Source organism: Hyperolius riggenbachi, chromosome 10 (genome assembly GCF_040937935.1).
Source record: "Hyperolius riggenbachi isolate aHypRig1 chromosome 10, aHypRig1.pri, whole genome shotgun sequence".
NCBI lineage: Eukaryota > Metazoa > Chordata > Amphibia > Anura > Hyperoliidae > Hyperolius > Hyperolius riggenbachi.
In genome coordinates this window covers 217,620,636-217,640,610 of record NC_090655.1, presented here as the reverse complement: position 1 = coordinate 217,640,610, position 19,975 = coordinate 217,620,636, and the positions used below count along the sequence as shown (strand labels likewise).

The 19,975-nt window shown below is 44.8% G+C and overlaps 2 protein-coding genes across 2 annotated transcripts in view; one reads left to right on the top strand and one right to left on the bottom strand.

Moving 5' to 3' along the window:
• The window catches only part of LOC137534476 (zinc finger protein 850-like), a 109,037-nt gene that overhangs the window by 26,721 nt on the left and 62,341 nt on the right, over positions 1-19,975 (top strand). Inside the window, exon 3 of the mRNA XM_068255986.1 lies at positions 9,638-9,643. Within this exon, the coding sequence (XP_068112087.1) occupies positions 9,638-9,643 (6 nt within the window). The remainder of the gene's footprint in view (positions 1-9,637; positions 9,644-19,975) is intronic.
• Positions 9,493-19,975, bottom strand: part of LOC137535795 (zinc finger protein 420-like) — a 48,105-nt gene continuing 37,622 nt past the window's right edge. The window contains exon 3 of the mRNA XM_068257697.1: positions 9,493-12,602. Within this exon, the coding sequence (XP_068113798.1) occupies positions 10,714-12,602 (1,889 nt within the window). The 3' untranslated portion in view covers positions 9,493-10,713. The remainder of the gene's footprint in view (positions 12,603-19,975) is intronic.

The window sequence follows — 19,975 nt, the reverse complement described above, 5'->3', positions numbered from 1 at the left end:
GTATACACATTTAATGAAAACAGCATGGCATCCCCCCCCCCCTCCTAAGCCCCTTTAACCCCTTGTCACCTATGGAGGCTGGGATAGCCATAATGCAGATGCTGGACCGCATGAACTATAAGCCCACACGGTCCATGGTATCGGGGGCTCTGGAAGAGAGGGGCAGCCCAGCGCCCTTGTCCAATCCATGGAGAAGGGGTTCATCCCTACCTCTGGTGCTCAGGAAGAGGTGGGGGCCAATGACGCCCTGGAAGGGGTTTATAATAAGCAGACTCCCAGGTGAAATGAGTATAGGGACACCTCCCCACGTCTGGTGCCCAGTAGGAGGTGTGGGGGCCAATGATGCCCTGGGAGAGGTTCATGGCGGCAACTGGGGGTCCACTTTAACAAGCGTACCCACAGATGCCTGCCCCCTCCCAAGGTGAAATGTGTATAGGGGTACTGATGAACCCCCTTAACCATTTCCACATAGAGTAAAAAAAGTAAATAAAAACACAACCACGAATAAAGTCCTTTATTGTTCTAAATTAACCATGTAAATACCTTTGGATAATCCTGCGCAAGTATACTCAGAAGTGATCCAATGACAGTATCCTCTAAGGAGGTCCTGTGCAACTGCTGATCCTGACGAACTCCCGGAGCTTATTGGTCATAGACAGGCTCTGCATCTGTATTATAGAGGCTGGGAACATGAAAATTGGCTTCTGAAACATTTTTGGACAACAGTGACCCCCAACTTGGTGGCCGCCAAGCAGTTTTCCACATGGATCAGGGAACCAGGGCAGGGAAATCCCTGGACCCCCATTCATGTGAAAAAATGCTTGTTCTGCCACTTAAGTGTGGCCTCTAAGGACCAGGGAATCCATTTTGTTGACATCACTATTGGCTGAAAATTCTTGTGTTTTTGCTTTACTAGCCATTGTGTCAATGCCGTGTTTGCCGAAAATTCTTGTTTCCAAAGCCAATTTTCGCATTGGCAGACCAGAACACGCTATTCGAAACAGCAAATTCTGATGCGAAATCCAGACCTGTTCTGATTCTGAGATCTTATCCCTTAAATATAGGTAACTTATCCCTTGACCAGTCCCTTAACCTCCTTAGCGGTAACCCCGTGTGTGACACGGGGTAAGCCGCCGGAGGGTGCCGCTCAGGCCCTGCTGGGCCGATTTAAATAATTTTTTTTGTTGGACGCAGCTAGCACTTTGCTAGCTGCGCCAGCACCCCGATCGCCGCCGCCGCGCGTCCGATCGCCACTATCCGGTGCGGCGCGCGCCCCCCCCCCCCAGACCCCGTGCGCTGCCTGGCCAATCAGTGCCAGGCAGCGCCGAGGGTTGGATCCGGAGTCCCAATGATGTCGGTGACGTCATCCCGCCATGGCGACGGGGGAAGCCCTCCAGGAAATTACGTTCTTTGAACGGGATTTCCTGATCGAAGCGGGCGGGGGGATGCCGCTGAGCAGCGGCTATCATGTAGCGAGCCCTGGGCTCGCTACATGATTTAAAAGAATTTTTTTTTTTTTAAAACTGCTGCGCTGCCCCCTGGCGGTATTTTTCATACCTCCAAGGGGGTTAAAGGCTTACAGGTAAAAAGAAACAAAACACAGTTTATTAAATCTGTTTTATTATTCTGGTTTAATAATACATATTTGCCTTTAGTGAATGATCTTGTGCCAATGTCCTCTATTTCCTGACTGAAGAGCCCCCCTGATGCATGTCTGCACACACTGCTTCCCCACCACACTATGCTGACAACCTCCCATGGCAGACAGTTTATCAGGTTTAGGAGCAGCTTCTGCTAGGTACACATGCTAGATGACACTAAGCCGAGGAGACCATTTATTATTATTATTTAAATAGCGCCAACATCTTGCGCAGCACTGTACATAGTATAGGACCATCTCAGCCAATAATGTACTGTGTGACCAAAGTGTCTCCTGACAGTGCATGCAAATACTGCCTGACTGACACCCAAGCCCTTCATTCCCTTCCTCACACCCCACCACCAACTCAACTGAAAGCTGCTCCATCATCCCTCCTCCCCCTTCATAGCAAACAAGGCTTCAAGATGCATCTATATTGGAGTTTATCAGCTATAGTGAGTGCAGGGCTTGTGGTATGGGAGTTTATCAGCTATAGTAAGTGCAGGGCTTGTGGTATGGGAGTTTATCAGCTATAGTAAGTGCGGGGCTTGTGGTATGGGAGTTTATCAGCTATAGTGAGTGCGGGGCTTGTGGTATGGGAGTGTATCAGCTATAGTGAGTGCAGGGCTTGTGGTATGGGAGTTTAGGGCTTGTGGTATGGGGGATTATCAGCTATAGTTAGTGCAGGGCTTGTGGTATGGGAGTTTATCAGCTATAGTGAGTGTGGGGCTTGTGGTTAGAGTTGGGCCGAACGGTTCCATGCGAACTTCAGTGGTTCGCGTTCGCGTCCCGCAGGTGAACTTTTGCGGAAGTTCGGTTCGCCCCATAATGCACCATGAGGGTCAACTTTGACCCTCTACATCACAGTCAGCAGGCCCAGTGTAGCCAATTAGGCTACACTAGCCCCTGGAGCCACTCCCCCTCTAATACAAGGCAGGCAGCGGCGGCCATTACGCTCACTCGTGTGCCTGCGTTAGTGAGAGTAGGGCGAGCTGCTGCAGACTGTCTCTCATAGGGAAAGATTAGTTAGGCTTAGTTTGTTCCTGGCTGCATACCTGTTCTGTTCAGTACCTGCATACCTGTTCAGTGAACCTGTTCAGTGAACCTGCCACTGCATACCTGTTCTGTGAACCCACCACTGCATACCTGTTCTGTGAACCCACCACTGCATACCTGTACTGTGAACTCACCACTGCATACCTGTTCAGTGAACCCACCACTGCATACCTGTTCAGTGAACCCACCACTGCATACCTGTTCAGTGAACCTGCCACTGCATACCTGTTCTGTGAACCCACCACTGCATACCTGTTCTGTGAACCCACCACTGCATACCTGTTCAGTGAACCTGCCACTGCATACCTGTTCTGTGAACCCACCACTGCATACCTGTTCTGTGAACCCACCACTGCCTACCTGTTCAGTGAACCTGCCACTGCATACCTGTTCTGTGAACCCACCACTGCATACCTGTTCTGTGAACCCACCACTGCATACCTGTTCTGTGAACCCACCACTGCATACCTGTTCTGTGAACCTACCACTGCATACCTGTACTGTGAACTCACCACTGCATACCTGTTCAGTGAACCCACCACTGCATACCTGTTCAGTGAACCCACCACTGCATACCTGTTCAGTGAACCCACCACTGCATACCTGTTCAGTGAACCTGCCACTGCATACCTGTTCTGTGAACCCGCCACTGTATACCTGTTCTGTTCAGTGAACCCGCCACTGCATACCTGTTCTGTTCAGTGAACCCACCACTGCATACCTGTTCAGTGAACCTGCCACTGCATACCTGTTCTGTGAACCCGCCACTGTATACCTGTTCTGTTCAGTGAACCCGCCACTGCATACCTGTTCTGTTCAGTGAACCCACCACTGCATACCTGTTCAGTGAACCTGCCACTGCATACCTGTTCTGTGAACCCACCACTGCATACCTGTTCAGTGAACCCACCACTGCATACCTGTTCAGTGAACCTGCCACTGCATACCTGTTCTGTGAACCCGCCACTGTATACCTGTTCTGTTCAGTGAACCCGCCACTGCATACCTGTTCTGTTCAGTGAACCCACCACTGCATACCTGTTCAGTGAACCTGCCACTGCATACCTGTTCTGTGAACCCAGCACTGCATACCTCTTCTGTGAACCCACCACTGCATACCTGTTCAGTGAACCTGCCACTGCATACCTGTTCTGTGAACCCACCACTGCATACCTGTTCTGTGAACCCACCACTGCATACCTGTTCTGTGAACCCACCACTGCATACCTGTACTGTGAACTCACCACTGCATACCTGTTCAGTGAACCCACCACTGCATACCTGTTCAGTGAACCCACCACTGCATACCTGTTCAGTGAACCCACCACTGCATACCTGTTCTGTGAACCCGCCACTGTATACCTGTTCTGTTCAGTGAACCCGCCACTGCATACCTGTTCTGTTCAGTGAATCCGCCACTGCATACCTGTTCTCGCCATGGTGCGCACCAGTCCAGCACGGCCGTCACTACACAAACAGCTGTTTGCGGTGCGTTACACGGTGAGTTTGGTGTGTCAGTGTGAAGCAGTACCTTAATTACACTACCTGATTGATGTATACACATGCAAGATGTTTTAAAGCACTTTAGGCCTGTCATTTAGCATTCAATGTGATTTCTGCCCTTAAAACGCTGCTTTGCGTCAAATCCAGATTTTTCCCGGGGACTTTTGGCATGTATCCCACTCCTCCACCTGGGGGTCCAGGTGTTAGACCCCTTGAAACATCTTTTCCATCACTTTTGTGGCCTGCATAATTTTTTTTTTTCAAAGTTCGCATCCCCATTGAAGTCTATGGCGGTTCTGCGAACTTTTACGCGAACCAAACCTTACGCGGAAGTTCGCGAACCCGGTTCGCGAACCTAAAATCGGAGGTTCGGCCCCACTCTACTTGTGGTATGGGAGTGTATCAGCTATAGTGAGTGCAGGGTTGTGCTATGGGGGATTTATCAGCTATAGTGAGTGCAGGGCTTGTAGTATTGGGGTTTATAAGCTATAGTGAGTGCAGGGTTGTAGTATGGCAGTTTATCAGCTATAGTGAGTGCAGGGCTTGTGGTATGGGAGTGTATCAGCTTTAGTGAGTGCAGGGCTTGTGGTATGGGAGTGTATCAGCTATAGTGAGTACAGGGCTTGTGGTATTGGAGTGTATCAGCTATAGTGAGTGCAGGGCTTGTGATATGGGGGTTTATCAGCTATAGTGAGTGCGGGGCTTGTGGTATGGGGGTTAATCAGCTATAGTGAGTGCAGGGCTTGTGGTATGGGGGTTTATCAGCTATAGTGAGTGCAGGGCTTATGGTATGGGGGTTTATCAGCTATAGTGAGCGCTGGGTTGTGGTATGGGAGTTTATCAGCTATAGTGAGTGCGGGGCTTGTGGTATGGGGGTTTATCAGCTATAGTGAGTGCAGGGCTTGTGGTATGGGATTTGTTCAGCTATAGTGAATGCAGGGTTGTGGTATGGCAGTGTATCAGCTATAGTCAGTGCAGGGCTTGTGGTATGGGAGTTTATTAGCTACAGTGAGCACAGGGCTTGTGATATGGGGGTGTTTCAGCTATACGTAATATGCTGGCACTTTATAAATATAATAAATAATATAATAAATAATAATAGTAAGTGCAGGGCTTGTGGTAAGGGAGTTTATCAGCTATAGTGAGTGCAGGCTTGTGATATGGGATTTGTTCAGCTATAGTGAGTGCGGGGCTTGTGGTATGGGGGTTTATCAGCTATAGTGAGTACAGGGCTTGTTGTGGTATGGGAGTGTAGCAGCTGTAGTGACTGCAGGGCTTGTGGTATGGGAGTTTATCAGTTATAGTGAGTGCAGGGCTTGTGGTACGAGGGTTTATCAGCTATATAGACTGGTACGTGGTAGTGGACATACAGTGAGGCACAGACTGGTATGTGGTAGTGGACACACAGTGAGGCACAGACTGGTACATGGTAGTGGACACACAGTGAGGCACAGACTGGTACGTGGTAGTGGACATACAGTGAGGCACAGACTGGTATGTGGTAGTGGACACACAGTGAGGCACAGACTGGTATGTGGTAGTGGACACTCAGTGAGGCACAGACTGGTATGTGGTAGTGGACACACTGTGAGGCGCAGACTGGTATGTGGTAGTATGTGGTAGTGGACACACAGTGAGGCACAGACTGGTACGTGGTAGTGGACACACAGTGAGGCACAGACTGGTATGTGGTAGTGGACACACTGTGAGGCACAGACTGGTATGTGGTAGTGGACACACAGTGAGGCACAGACTGGTACGTGGTAGTGGACATACAGTGAAGCACAGACTGGTATGTGGTAGTGGACACACTGTGAGGCACAGACTGGTACGTGGTAGTGGACACACACTGAGGCACAGACTGGTACGTGGTAGTGGCAGGCAGGCTCAAGTTTAAAGGATACCCGAACTGAAATGTGACAAATAATGAGATAGACATAGCACACAAATAACTATGCTGTGTTCCTTTTTTTCTTTCTGTGCCTGAAAGAGTTAAATATAAGGAATGCAAGTGGCTGACTCAGTCCTGACTCAGACAGGAAGTGACAGAAATATTGCCTTCTTGCCGCAATAGCAGCATAGGGGGTGCTATTGTGGCTGGGAACGCGAAGAATCACTCGCGTTCCCATGCCTGTCGGCCGGTGACGGCGAAACAGGAAGTCGTCGCCGGCGGGTCCAGGAGCATCGGGACGGGGCTGTGAGGGCACCGATCAGCTGCAGGGGGCTGAGGGAAGCCCCAGGTGAGTTAACCTCATTTTTTCTGCCTGACTTAATTATCCCTTTAAGGCAACTATTTATTAATTTCATTTTACTTTTTTTTTTCTTTAACATCTGTTTGCTTGGTAAGTGGGTTTTTTTTAATAAAAAAAATTGTTGTGTGTAATTTAACTTTTCACCATTAGATAATGATAGAAACAATTCCTGGATTCCCAGGAAGTGTTTCTTTTTTTTTTTTACTTTTATTCACATTCTTTATTATGAAAGGACGTGGCCCCTGATTGGGGTCATGTCCATTTATTACAGGCACTGAGAATGGTTCGGGGAAGCCTTGCAACCGCTGACATGGAAATACCGCCGAGTCCGAGCGGCGGCCGCGCACCTGGCGCTTAAACACTGGATGTGGATACGTATCTAGTTAGACTTGTGCGGCGCCTATCCACAGATAGGCTGAAATGGATAAAGGAAACTCAAAGTGGGGAAAAAAAGTTTACTTATGTGGGGTTTCTTGCAGCCCCCCAAATTCTTTGAGGTCCCTCAGGGTCCTTCAGGTCCCCTCTGTTGTGTCTGCAGCCCCCTCAAGATCTTTGACTAGTCTAGTCACAGGCTAGATAATGAATTGTATGTATAGTAACCATCATATATAGAACTTTCCTGGAGTTCCACATTCTTATTTTCATTTTAATGTGTCAGGCCTGGTTCACAGTGATAAGTTGTGTTGCAGAATAATTCTGCATGTCAACTCATTGCCCATACAATTCTATGGGCTGTTTACAGTACTGTGTTGTAAAGGACCATGTTATTCAATCTCGCTGCATGCAGGCTTTGCATTAAAGAGAACAAGCAAGGCTTCCATATTTATTTCCTTTTAAGCAATACCAGTTGCCTGGCTATCCTGCTGATGTGTTTGGCTGCAATAGTGTCTGAATCTCACACCTAAAACAAGAACACAGCTAATCAAGTCAGAATTCAGTCAAACGATCTAATCTGCATGCTTGTTCAGGATCTATGGCTAAAGTATTAAAAGGTAGGGGATCAGCAGGACAGCCAGGCACTATGCCTTGTTTAAAAAGAAATAAATATGGCAGCCTCTATATCCCTCTCGCTTTAGGTTCCCTTTACAGTCTATGTCCAGTATCCATTGTGGTTGACACACATTGTAATGCAACTGATCACTGTGAACCTAGCCTTAAATTCTTACTCTTAGTTGTGCACAGCAGTGATATCAGTGTGATATAAAATATGGTTCATTCAACTCACAACAAAAACTAAGAATTAGCTTTCAGGAGTGTTTGCTCAGCCAGATAAAAGTGTATGTGTTGAAGAAAAGTAATAGCGTGCGCAATAAGTGAGAACCATTAGTGACATTTTTCAGAATAAATGTAATACTTTATTTTGATTATATTGACAAAGCACATAAAAACATTTTAAGTATTTGCTCAAGATACTAACACAAATGAAGAGTCAGGACATCCCTGTAAAGAGTCAAGAGGCAGAATGAAACAAGCAGGTGAGGCAAGATGTGCTAAGTGGTGTCCACACCAGCGCACAAATATGTGCTAGCAGATTTATGCCTGTTGGGCATTGCACAGGTGGTAGGATAGGTTGCAGTGGTGGAGACATGGCTATGGGCAAGTCTCAGTATAGTAATAGCACAGATATTATATACAGCAATACGTGTATGTGGGAGGCAAGGTGGTGAAAGATAGGAAAGAATGAATTAGTAAATAGTAAATAGTGTTAGATGAAATGTGAACACATCCCTGCAAAAATTGAGCAGCATGTTCAGATATCTCTGTACATATGCCAGTGTCTGTTGAAAATAAAGTTAGTTTAAAGGTGAGTACACACCATTGATGGATGACGCCCATTGGGAATCGGGATCCGCTGAGCCGGGCTGCGCAGACTCGAGGCTGAGGCGGTCATTATCAAAAAAAAATGCAAGTAAACGCCTGAATGGGTGCCTAGGAAATGCCCAAATTTCTCCCGCTATTGGGCGCCCAAATTTCCTGCTTCCCTTAAAGCGGACCTGAACTCAGAACTTCCTCTCTGCTCTAAAAGATAAGCAACAGCATGATAACCTTTATTTGTTAGAGCTGACACAAATCCTGAAATAAATCTGCAGTATGTCTACTTCCTGCTTTCATGGAGGCAGACAAAGGATTAACTTCCTGTGTTTACAAATTAGCTGCTGTGCTGAGGCAGCCAGCTGACACAGCTGAGAGATCAAATTACAGTTGTCACAGATAAGTGGGAATTAGAAAGGCTAAACTCTCTAAATAAATTCAGGGTCCTTCTGTGCTGTGCAAGAATTCAGGTCCACTTTAATAGTACATGTTACATTACATGCAGAGGAACAAAACACTTCACACTGCGGGAAAAACAGCTGATATTCAGCACATTATCCAGAGGAATAACTTTATTAGCAGCTTTAATCACAGGAGAGATACTTGGAGACGCATCAGATTTCCATTGTAATAGGATTTATTTTGTTACATAACACAGAATCATTTCCAGCAACAGCTCCCCACATTTGTCTCTAGCATCTGATAGTAACACACATAACAATAACCTGCCCCCCTCTCCACCCCAGAATTCCTGTATCTCACCTCATTACCAAAATACCTGTATCCAGGGCTGGATTTGTACTGTTTACTGGCCTAGGACACCCCCACTCTGTAAAGTGCTGCAAAAGCTGTCAGTGCTATATAAAAACATAATATGATAGGATATCAGGCAATGACTATGGTAGCGATTAGACTGTAAAGGTGCCCATTAACAGTACAATTCCCTGGCCAATCAATCATTTCTGGTCACTGCAGTAATCGAATGGAAACAATCGGTCATGCCCAGGAATAGCCAATTTCCCACTAGTCAATTCGATCAGATTGATGGTATCAACAGGAAATTTGCCATTAATGGGTGGAATTAATTGTTTCTGATCAATTACCCTGGTGGAAATGATTGGCTACAAAATTGTACCCTTAAAGCGGAATATAACCCTGCATTTCAACTTTGCTCTAAAATATTATTTACAGCATATTATATACAAAAAGCATTTTTTTTTTACTAGACCAGCATTGGAAGGGTTAAACACAGAGGTTTAAAGTTCTGTGGAGAGAAATGCAGAAGTTCAGATTGTTACATTCTATTTAGTTAGATGTATCTATTGATAAATGTTACACACTGTTTGACTGTCCTCCAGCTCCTTCTCAGTCAGAGAGATGAGTCACATTCAACACTTAGATACATTTATGTAAACAAAATGTATCTATTTCAGCTTCGGATGTGTCTGCAGAAATCTCCAGGAACTTTAAAGCCCTGTGTAACCCTTCCAATGCTGGTCTAGTAAAAAAAAAAAATGCTGGTTGCATATAATATACTGTAAATAATGTTTTAGAGCAAAGTTGAAATGCAGGGTTATATTCCGCTTTAATGGGCACCTTAAAATCCTATTAGGTACAGTTGGTGATAGAATTGTGTACCCTGTAAAGCATTGCGGGAGCTATCAGTAAATTAATAGTATTTGCAGTGAGAAATTGAAGGGTAAAAAATTAGAGACAGAGGAAAAGGGGGCGATAGAGAGGTATAGAGGTAAAGGGGGAGATAAAAATGTACAAAGAGTAAGGGGGAGATGGAAAGAGGGTGATAAAAAGGTACAGAAGGAAATCAGGAGATAGAGAGGTACAGGGGGGAAAGGGGGAGATAGAGAAGTACAGAGGGAAAGGGGGAGATAGAGAGGTGCAGAGGGAAAGGGGGAGATAAGGATGCACATAAGGAATGGTGAGATACAGAATTAAATAGAGAAAGGGGGAGATAAAGAAGTACAGAGGGAAAAGGGGGGGGGGCGAGATAGAGAGGTGCAGCGTGAAAGAGGGGGGAGGGGGTAGAGGAAAGGGATACAAGAGGGGTACAGAGGAAAAGAGGAGATAGAGAGGTAAAGAAACAGGAGAGACAGACTGGGGGTAAATGAGGCAAGAGAAAATATCTCCCCGGGAGTTTAGTCTTCACCATCACCAGTCCAATTTGCCAGTTACATGGAAAACACACAACTAATATGCTGCAGTGTGGAGGAGACAGAGGGCAGAGAGAGGAGAGCACATGCTGGGGGGGGGGGGGGGGAAGCAGGAAAGATTCAGCCTGCAAGTAATAAGGTTATCTAACTTGCATGGAGCTGCTTTTCTCTGTTCCATAACTACAGACATTGGCTATCAGCATTATTATCTGTCACTGACCTCTGTTGCTACACTGGACTGCTTGTACTATTAATTATTCTGATCAACATTTTCGCTACAAAGCTATATTTTGCTTATCATTACTTCAGTGTGAGATCTCTCATGCATAACCAGGCTTTTTTTATGTTTAAAACATTTCCCACACTTCGCACATAAATAAGGTTTCTCACCGATGTGAGTTTTCTTATGACCAGCAAGATGTGATTGATGAGCAAAACATTTCCCACACTCAGCACATGAATACGGCTTCTCACCAGTGTGAGATCTCTCATGCTTGACTAAGTCTAATTTTAGTACATAACATTTCCCACACTCAGCACATGAATAGGGCTTCTCACCAGTGTGTATTCTCTCATGTGCGGCAAGCTTTGATTTCTGTACAAAACATTTCCCACACTCCGTACATGTATATGGCTTCTCACCGGTGTGAGATCTCTTATGTATGACAAGGGTTATTTTATCTCTAAAACATTTCCCACACTCAACACATGAATATGGCTTCTCACCAGTGTGAGATCTCTCATGTCTGACAAGTTGTGATTTCCAATCAAACATTTTCCCACACTCTGCACATGAATAGGGCTTTTCACCAGTATGATCTCTCTCATGTATAGCAAGATGTGATTTACGTGTAAAACATTTTCCACACTCAGCACATGAATAAGGACTCACACCAGTGTGAGAAAATTCATGTGTGATAAGCTGTATTTTCTGTATAAAGCTTTTCCCACACTTAGAACATACAAATGGCTTCTCACCAGTGTGAAGCCTTTCATGTGTAACAAGGCTTCCTTTATCTCCAAAACATTTCCCACACTCACTGCATGAATATGGTTTCTCACCATTGTGAGATCTCTCATGACTGACAAGTTTTGATCTATGTGCAAAACATTTCCCACACTCAGCACATGAATATGGCTGCTTCCCACTGTGAGATGTCTTATGACTGGAAAGCTGTGATTTATACGCAAAACATTTCCCACACTCAGCACACGAATAGGGCATCTCACCAGTGTGAGATCTCTCATGCATGACAAGGTATGATTTATGTGCAAAACATTTCCCACACTCACTGCATGAATATGGCTTTTCACCTGTGTGAGCTTTATCATGTCTGCTAAGGGTTCCTTTATCTCTAAAATATTTCCCACACTCAGCACAAAAATATGGCTTCTCACCAGTGTGTACTCTCTCATGTACGACAAGACTTGATTTCCGTCCAAAACATTTCCCACACTCAGCACATGCATAGGGCTTCTCACCAGTGTGATCTCGCTTATGTTCAAAAAGATGATACTTACGTGTAAAACATTTCCCACACTCAGCACATGAATAAGGCCTCACACCATTGTGAGAGATCTCATGTGCGACAAGCTGTGATTTCTGTATAAAGCTTTTCCCACACTTAGAACATGAATAGGGTTTCTCAACAGTGTGAGATTTCATATGTATGACAAGATTTGTTTTCTGTCCAAAACTTTTCCCACACTCAACACATGGATAGGGCTTCTTACCAGTATGAGATCTCTTATGATTGGCAATCTGTGATTTATGTGTAAAATATTTCCCACATTCAGCACATGAATAAGGCTTCTTACCAGTGTGAGATAGCTCATGGTTGTCAAGCTCTGATTTCCGAACAAAACATTTCCCACACTCAGCACATGAATAGGGCTTTTCACCAGTGTGATTTCTCTCATGTCTAACAAGATTTGACTTCCTAACAAAACATTTCCCACACATGGAGCATGAATAAGATCCTCCAGCAGGGGGAGAGCTGTGCTGGGAATGAAGCCCCCCAGGGTTAGATAGGTGGAGGGAGCCTTGGGGAATATTCAAGATAACCAGGATAGGTGCAGAAAACACTTGTCCAATGACAACACCAGTCGCCGAACAGTCTGTGGATACGGAGGCACGAGTCTCTGAGAGGTTTCTGATGCCAGGACTCCACGCTGCAAATAGAGAAACATCATCACTTCCTGTTAGAGAATTCTGGAGAGAAAGAATTATCTTTAACCACTTTACCCCCGGCGGTACGAATTTCTCCGTCCCTTTTTCCATCCTTTAACCCCCAGGGACGGAGAAATCCGTACCTTCCGCGCTACCGCCGATCGTGCGCGCGCACCCGCCACTCGTGCACGCCGCCGCCCGCTCGCCCGGAGATCAATGAACGGGAAAATCCATTCCCGTTCGTTGATCTAAGCCCCCGCAATGATCCGCCGCTTCTATTAGAAACAGCGCGATCATTGTGATTCTCCCAGCCTCCTACTGCTTCCTGTAAGCGTCCTTCCGGACGCTTACAGGTCGCATGTAAACAGACTCACTGTGGCCATCTTGTGGCCATATAGTAAACTACACCCTAAAGCATTTTACACATACAAATATATTGTATTACACAATAAATTAACTCATTACCTCCCACACTCCCCAATTTTTATTTTTTTTTTTAATTTAAAAAAAAAAATACAATAAAAAAAAACATAAATAGTTACCTTAGGGACTGAACTTTTAAAATATTCATGTCAAGAGGGTATAACACTGTTACTTTATAAACTAAGGGCTTGTAATTAGGGATGGATGCAAAACTGAAAAAATGCACCTTTATTTCCAATTAAAATATTAGTGCCAAACATTGTGATAGCGACATAATTTAAACGGTTTTATAACCGGGACAAAAGGGCAAATACATTTCATGGGTTTTAATTACAGTAGCATGCATTATTTAAAAACTATAATGGCCGAAAACTGAAAAATAATATTTTTTCCCACATTTTTTCCTATTTTCCGATTAAAACACATTTAGAATAAAATAATTCTTGACATAATGTCCCACCTAAAGAAAGCCTAATTGGTGGCGAAAAAAACAAGATATTGTTCATTTCATTGTGATAAGTAATAATAAAGTTATAGACGAATGAATGGATGGAGCGCTGAAAGGTGAAAATTGCTCTGGTGTTCAAGGGGTAACCCCTAAGTGGTGAAGTGGGTAAAGATGGTCAGTGAGCTGCTGATAATTCCAAGTTGATGCAAACTTTACATAGATTAGAAATAAAGCAGATGCAGCAGCTTGGCATATAATTATCATGCATTTTGCACCATCTCATGGTTATTTGTATGGCCTTGACTATCCCTATGCCTAAAGCATTAGCCATACACAGAATAACAGTAAATTGTACAGCTTGTTGAGACAATGGAAGCAATGTTTTACTCTTGTGACAACAGACCTGTATATACTTATAGCACGACATCTGTGTTATGTGTGTAGATTAATTCTTATTACCATTGTATACTCTTGTTGATCATATGCCCCTTGTAAATGTACCATTGTCTTCCTCTTGTTTCTAACTGTGCAAATAAAGATATAGTGATTAGGGATGAAAGAGCGAGAATCATATGTTTGATGAATTGGGATTTTCTTGCTCGGCACAAATTTCCGTGAGAAAGGCCCTCTTTTTCGCCTTGCGGTTGAACGTTCACAGGCAAACACAACCAGTAAGAAAGAGGCCATGTTTTGGCAGAAAGCGTATAATGACATTTACAGGAACAAATCATTGGCTTACAGGATGCACTGCAAGAGCCAGGAGATCCCACCCAGGCAATAAATAGAGGGGCGGAGAGAGGGATTTCCTCATTCCTGAGCCGTTCTCATGATAGTCAGAGCTAGTGAGAGCTTAGGGAGATAGCTGTGTATGATTCAGGGATAGATTCAGGGACAGTGTAGGAATGCTGTAGGCCGGTGTACTAGTCTGTGACTGTGTGTGAGAGGGTTTATTACAGCCTCCAGCACATTTGCTCTTATGTTGAGTACTGTCTGTGACAGAGTTTGCCTATTCATCCAGCACACTTACAGTCACTTACATTATGTGCACTGTACTGTGACACCAACTATACTATCCATCCAGCAGACTTGCACTGTAACATTGTGTGCACTGTACTGTGACACCAACTATACTATCCATCCAGCAGACTTGCACTGTAACATTGTGTGTACTGTGACACCAACTATACTATCCATCCAGCAGACTTGCACTGTAACATTGTGTGCACTGTACTGTGACACCAACTATACTATCCATCCAGCAGACTTGCACTGTAACATTGTGTGTACTGTGACACAGGCTATACTATCCATACAGCAGACTTGCACTGTAGCATTGTGTGAAATGTGACACAGGCTATACTATCCATCCAGCAGACTTGCACTGTAACATTGTGTGTACTGTGACACCGGCTATACTATCCATCCAGCAGACTTGCACTGTAACATTGTGTGTACTGTAACACCGGCTATACTATCCCTCCAGCAGACTTGCACTGTAACATTGTGTGTACTGTGGCACAGGCTACACTATCCATCCAGCAGACTTGCACTGTAACATTGTGTGTACTGTGCCACAGGCTACACTATCCATCCAGCAGACTTGCACTGTAACATTGTGTGTACTGTAACACCGGCTATACTATCCATCCAGCAGACTTGCACTGTAACATGGTGTGTACTGTGGCCAGGGCTGTGGAGTCGGAGTCGGAGTCGTGGAGTCGGAGTCGTGGAGTCGGGCAATTTTGGGTGCCTGGAGTCGGAGTCGGAGTCGGGAAAAAATGCTCCGACTCCGACTCCTAATGCATTTGTAACTGTAATTAAAATAGAAAATATGATAAAATGTTCTATTTCTCAGATAATAGTCATTAAAAATAATGTATTTATACAGTATATATACAGTAATAGCTATGCTTAGTCCACAAAAATGAAATAAACCAATCAAAATTAGTTACTTGTGCTGCTTCAATAAAGCAGTCCCCGTATTTTTAAGGTCAGATATACATATCTGATTGTGACTGTATATATGATGTGCACACAGGAATCTCTTATATATACTAAATAACATCTATGCTGTAAGAATAAAGCCTGATGTGTAGCTGTGTCACTAATAGAGATGGTCAATGAGATGGAAATAATTCTGCATTGATGCTGATTTATGCAAATGTATGCACTCCCTTTGCCGATGAAATCAAATAATTTGATATGTTATTAAAATTTGGTTTGGTGACTACAAATTAAAAGGTTACTGAGACGGATGAAAAGTAAAGTTTTATACATACCTGGGGCTTCCTCCAGCCCCCTTCAGGCTAATCAGTGCCTCGCTGTCCTCCACTACCCGGATCTTCTGCTGTGAGTCCTGGTAATTCAGCCAGTCAGCGCTGTCCGGCCGCATGCCGCTCCCACAGCCAGGAACATTCTGCACCTGCGCAATAGTGCTGCACAGGTGTAGTATGCTCCTGGCGGCGGAGTGTGTGCATGCGCACTACGCCTGACTGGCTCAAGTACCTGGACTCATAGCAGAAGATCCAGGTGGTGGAGGAGGACAATGAGGGACTGATTATCCTGAAGGCGGCTGGAGGAAGCCCCAGGTATGTATAAAACTTTAATTTCATCTGTCTCAGGTTTACTTTGTTACACAGTAGTACTATACTCTACATATGCACTCCCCACAGAGCTGCAGGGAAACCACTGAGAATGCTGTGCACATTGAACACAGAGGTGTTGTCTGTTTACAATCTCCTCATTCCCCTGCAGAGTACCTGCACATCATTCTTACATGTACCCACACTTACATTGCCTAGGGCCTGATAGATGTTCTTTGTTCCGGTTTGTACCTTTTACAAGTACTCTTACCAAGGACTAGTTTTAGTGTAAAGGGAATAAATATAGTAGTCTACATATCCTTCTCACTTCAGTTGTCTTGTAAAATTCCTAAGCGTTGGCAGTTAAGAGACGAATTTCATGTTACATACTTTTAATCAACAAAATTGTAATATGCAAATTAGAGGAGTCGGAGTCGTGGAGTCGGAGTCGGAGTCGGAGTCGGTGGAATCCTAAACTGAGGAGTCGGAGTCGGAGTCGGTGGATTTTTGGACCGACTCCACAGCCCTGACTGTGGCACAGGCTATACTATCCATCCAGCAGACTTGCACTGTAACATTGTGTGTACTGTAACACCGGCTATACTATCCCTCCAGCAGACTTGCACTGTAACATTGTGTGTACTGTGGCACAGGCTACACTATCCATCCAGCAGACTTGCACTGTAACATTGTGTGTACTGTGGCACAGGCTACACTATCCATCCAGCAGACTTGCACTGTAACATTGTGTGCACTGTGGCACAGGCTAAACTATCCATCCAGCAGACTTGCACTGTAACATTGTGTGTACTGTGACACAGGCTATACTATCCATCCAGCACACTTGCACTGTAACATTGTGTGTACTGTGACACTGGCTATACTATCCATCCAGCAGACTTGCACTGTAACATTGTGTGTACTGTGACACAGGCTATACTATCCATCCAGCAGACTTGCACTGTAACATTGTGTGCACTGTCACACAGGCTATACTATCCATCCAGCAGGCTTGCACTGTAACATTGTGTGTACTGTGACACAGGCTATACTATCCATACAGCAGACTTGCACTGTAGCATTGTGTGTACTGTGACACAGGCTATACTATCCATACAGCAGACTTGCACTGTAACATTGTGTGTACTGTGACACAGGCTATACTATCCATCCGGCAGACTTGCACTGTAACATTGTGTGTACTGTGGCACAGGCTACACTATCCATCCAGCAGACTTGCACTGTAACATTGTGTGTACTGTAACACCGGCTATACTATCCATCCAGCAGACTTGCACTGTAACATTGTGTGTACTGTGGCACAGGCTACACTATCCATCCAGCAGACTTGCACTGTAACATTGTGTGTACTGTGGCACAGGCTATACTATCCATCCAGCAGACTTGCACTGTAACATTGTGTGCACTGTGACACAGGCTATACTATCGTTCCAGCAGACTTGCACTGTAACATTGTGTGTACTGTGACACAGGCTATACTATCCATCCAGCAGACTTGCACTGTAACATTGTGTGTACTGTGACACAGGCTATACTATCCATCCAGCAGACTTGCACTGTAACATTGTGTGCACTGTGACACAGGATATACTATCCATTCAGCAGACTTGCACTGTAACATTATGTGTACTGTGACACAGGCTATACTATCCATCCAGCAGACTTGCACTGTAACATTGTGTGCACTGTGGCACAGGCTACACTATCCATCCAGCAGACTTGCACTGTAACATTGTATGCACTGTGGCACAGGCTATACTATCCATCCAGCAGACTTGTACTGTAACACTGTGTGTACTGTGACACTGGCTATACTATCCATCCAGCAGACTTGTACTGTAACATTTTGTGACCTGTGACACAGGCTATACTATCCATCCAGCAGACTTGCACTGTAACACAGTGTGTACTGTGACACAGGCTATACTATCCATCCAGCAGACTTGCACTGTAACATTGTGTGTACTGTGACACAGGCTATACAATCCATCCAGCAGACTTGCACTGTAACATTGTGTGTACAGTGACACAGGCTATACTATCCATCCAGCCAGCAGACTTGCACTGTAACATTGTGTGTACTGTGACACCGGCTATACTATCCATCCAGCAAACTTGCACTGTAACATTGTGTGTAATGTGACACAGGTTATACTATCCATCCAGCAGACTTGCACTGTAACATTGTGTGTACTGTGACACAGGCTATTCTATCCCATCCAGCAGACTTGCACTGTAACACTGTGTGTACTGTGACACAGGCTATACTATCCATCCAATATTTGCTGGACTGAACTTTACCCAGTTGGCTCAGGTTATACTATCCATCCAGCAGACTTGCACTGTAACATTGTGTGTACTGTGACACAGGCTATACCATCCATCCAGTAGACTTGCACTGTAACATTGTGTGTACTGTGACACAGGCCATACTATCCATCCAGCAGACTTGCACTGTTGTGTTCACTGTGACACAGGCTATACTATCCATCCAGCAGACTTGCACTGTAACATTGTGTGTACTGTGGCACAGGCTATACTATCCATCCAGCAGACTTGCACTGTAACATTGTGTGCACTGTGACACAGGCTATACTAGCCATCCAGCAGACTTGCACTGTAACATTGTGTGCACTGTGACACAGGCTATACTATCCATCCAGCAGACTTGCACTGTAACATTGTGTATACTGTGACACAGGCTATACTATCCATCCAGCAGACTTGCTCTGTAATATAGTGTGCACTGAGACACAGGCTATACTATCCATCCAGCAGACTTGCACTGTAACATTGTGTGCACTGTGACACAGGCTATACTAGCCATCCAGCAGACTTGCACTGTAACATTGTGTGCACTGTGACACAGGCTATACTATCCATCCAGCAGACTTGCACTGTAACATTGTGTATACTGTGACACAAGCTATACTATCCATCCAGCAGACTTGCTCTGTAATATAGTGTGCACTGTGACACAGGCTATACTATCCATCCAGCAGACCTGCACTGTAACATTGTGTGTACTGTGACACAGGCTATACTATCCATCCAGCAGACTTGCACTGTAACATTGTGTGCACTGTGACACAGGCTATACTATCCATCCAGCAGACTTGCACTGTAACATTGTGTGTACTGTGACACAGGCTATACTATCCTTCCAGTAGACTTGCACTGTAACATTGTGTGTACTGTGGCACAGGCTATACTATCCATCCAGCAGACTTGCACTGTAACATTGTGTGTACTGTGACACAGGCTATACTATCCATCCAGCAGACTTGCTCTGTAATATAGTGTGCACTGAGACACAGGCTATACTATCCATCCAGCAGACTTGCACTGTAATATTGTGTGTACTGTGACACAGGCCATACTATCCATCCAGCAGACTTGCACTGTAACATTGTGTGTACTGTGGCACAGGCTATACTATCCATCCAGCAGACTTGCACTGTAACATTGTGTGTACCATGACACAGGCTACACTATCCATCCAGCAGACTTGCACTGTAACATTGTGTGTACTGTGACACAGGCTATACTATCCATCCGGCAGACTTGCACTGTAACATTGTGTGTACTGTGACACAGGCTATACTGTCCATCCGGCAGACTTGCACTGTAACATTGTGTGTACTGTGACACAGGCTATACTATCCATCCAGCAGACTTGCACTGTAACATTGTGTGCACTGTGACACAGGCTATACTATCCATCCAGCAGACTTGCACTGTAACATTGTGTGTACTATGACACAGGCTATACTATCCATCCAGCAGACTTGCACTGTAACATTGTGTGTACTGTGACACTGGCTATACTATCCATCCAGCAGACTTGCACTGTAACATTGTGTATACTGTGACACAGGCTATACTATCCATCCAGCAGACT